We start from the raw sequence: 2741 nt of genomic DNA, 5'->3' as shown, positions 1-2741 counted from the left end.
GTGAATTACCAATTTGGTTGATGTAGTATATTTAATCAACAATCCAACAGATCTGTCACAATTAATGAATCATGGGCTTTCATTTGTACAATAATAAGATTAAGAGTTATAACCAAGAATTTGTCAAGTTTGGCAGATTTGAAAGGTGCAACTACACTCATTGGCCGTATAAACACAATTTATGTGTTGGACCCACTTCTTCCGTTTATTGGCAATAACATCGTCTAGGAGGCGGAACACGACCATATTAGAAGACAATTGATAAGTTTAAGAAACAATGCATGTTCAAACAATGAGGATGAATGACAACGTTTTGTTCAATTTGAAAGTTCATATTTTAATCTGTCATATGTTGCATTTGTAATTTTAATTATATGTGAACCTATGAGTCACACCTAAAAAATAATAAAAAACATGAAATAAATAATATATTAATAAATGAGAAACCTATTATTTATTAATTAGAATATATATATGGTTCGGTTCATGTGAGGATACCTTAAAAAAACTGAAAAAAATCTTAAAAAAATATAAATAATAAAATCAAACATAGATCTATGTCCGAGAAAAAACAAAAATTGGAAAAAAAAATTTACATCATTAAAATTGATCCATGATTCAATATTATTATTTTTTTTTATTTTGCATAATTACGATCCATGATCCAATTTTAATGATCAAATTTTTTTCTCCCAGACATAGATCTATGCTCGATTTTATGATTTGCATTTTCTTTTAGATTTTTTTTCAATTTTTTAAAGGTGTCCTCACTTTAAAATGAGTAATCACTCGATCCTATATATATATATATATATATATATATATATATATATATATATATATATATATATATATATATATATATATATATATATATATATATAAATACACATTATCTTAAAGTAAAATAAACATAAAATAATAAGGCTTATGTCGCTCTATCAAACCATTTGAATATTGTAATTTTCATTTCTAATTTTATTATATTTATAAGATAGGTCATAATATCAACATTGTTTAGCGGATTTTCGACGAAACTTACATCGGACAACATAATTCATTACAAAAACAATTGATAATTTTTTAAATGTAAATAAAGTTGCATTTTTTCATTACAAAATGAAAACAAGTTTCACGTGGGTAGTACTTATTTTAGGAAATTTAAAATAAATCCTAAAATTAGTCAAAGAACGTTTTTAAATTTTTTTTTTTTTGAAAAATTACAAATCGTGTTTACTGGTTTATTTAATTACGAAGTATCTTTTAGAAAAACAAATAAACGTTAAATTTATTCAACAATACCAAACGAAACCTAAATTACATCATGCAATATGATCCTTTTAGAGTCGACCAAATATTTGGTTTCAAAAGTAAACCAATAATGTGACCAATCAAGCAAGCAAGCCATTAACGAGAGACAGCTCACATCTAATTATATGCGTTTCTTGTGGTGAACTACTCCACATGCATTAAGGAGTGCATTGCAAGTCATTAAACATTACCTTTGCAAGCCTCAACTATCTCATTGCTTTACACATTCCCATTTTTAAGTCCTTCCAACACAATAAGCAACTGATTATTCCATTACAAAGACATGATTTTCATAATAATTACCCTTCTTTACTCTCTATCTCTTTCATCCTCCTCTTTATTCCTCCCTGAAGGCCCATGGAAGGACAAGAATGGCACATGATTGGTGCTGATTGTTTGGTGTTATCGTGTTGTTGTCAATTCTTGATCTTGCAGATGCTCATGTTTCTCTTGTTCAAACTCCCTAGCAAAGTTTTTAGAAAAGCAAAGGAGTACGTGAAGAGGAAGTTTGGAATACGAAGGAAGGTGGCTCGTTGTGTGGCTGCTTTTGTAGGGCGTCAGCAGCCATGGCCACCACATAGGGATGCGGCGGAGGGTTTCAGGTGGGAGGAGTTGAATGGTTGCATGGAGGAAGTTGAGGAGGCGTTGGAGGAGATGTGTAGAAAGGGTGAGTTTGGATTTGGAAGCTTTTGGAGAGGAGATGAAGAGCATGATTTGGAGGATAATTTTCGAATATGTTTTGTAAATCAACAACTGGGATATCATGATGATAGTGGAAAGTATCACTTTGTTGACGTATTTGGGCCTCTTACAATGCAATTAATTTAAACTTTTTTTTTTTTTTTTTTTTTTTTTTTTTTTCAATCCAAGTAATGGATTTTGATATCTTCCCCAATAAATGAACATATGTAATTTAATACTATCTTGTTTTAAGGAAATAAGATGATATTTTACTGAAAAGTTACAGAATTTGAACTTCGTTCCTTTTGAAATAGTCAAATTCAAGGAAAATTTCTTCACTACCGTGCTTTATATTTTACCTAGAATAACAATCGATTTATATTTTTTTTACTGTTTTATTAAATTTTGTGACAAAAAACATCGTACTAAAATTTTCACGTTTAATGATTAAGTTTTGTTTTTTTATATCAAAATAGGACGGTGCTGTAATGGTGATGTTTTGCTTTTGCTTATGAGTTGATGAACCCGAATTTTATGTGTTTAATTTGATACTTGGATATTTTTTTTTGAACGGCTATACGAAATTAATCCATTCATTTTAGAGGATTTTTCATCTATTCATTTTAGTTCCATCTAGAATTATGATTTCCATTGCAAAACCAATCGAAAGAAAAAGAAACCATGGAATCAAACAAAAATTCTTTTTCCATCTTCTTTGTTTCAAAGAGAAACGCATTCCGAAACGTCTA

At 29.1% G+C, this 2741-nt stretch overlaps 1 protein-coding gene across 1 annotated transcript; it reads left to right on the top strand.

Annotated features, from left to right (window-relative positions):
* The first annotated feature begins 1540 nt into the window (after positions 1 to 1540).
* Positions 1541 to 2170, top strand: LOC145069221 (uncharacterized). The gene has a single exon (XM_079016170.1). It carries the CDS (start codon positions 1669 to 1671, stop codon positions 2137 to 2139), a length of 471 nt encoding a protein of 156 aa, XP_078872296.1. The 5' UTR covers positions 1541 to 1668; the 3' UTR covers positions 2140 to 2170.
* The last annotated feature ends 571 nt before the right edge of the window (positions 2171 to 2741 follow it).

Source organism: Lactuca serriola, chromosome 8 (genome assembly GCF_051521515.1).
Source record: "Lactuca serriola cultivar US96UC23 chromosome 8, Lser_US96UC23_V15, whole genome shotgun sequence".
In the NCBI taxonomy this organism is placed as follows: domain Eukaryota; kingdom Viridiplantae; phylum Streptophyta; class Magnoliopsida; order Asterales; family Asteraceae; genus Lactuca; species Lactuca serriola.
The sequence above is the reverse complement of the archived record's forward strand: the minus strand, read 5'-3'. Positions and strand labels throughout refer to the sequence as shown.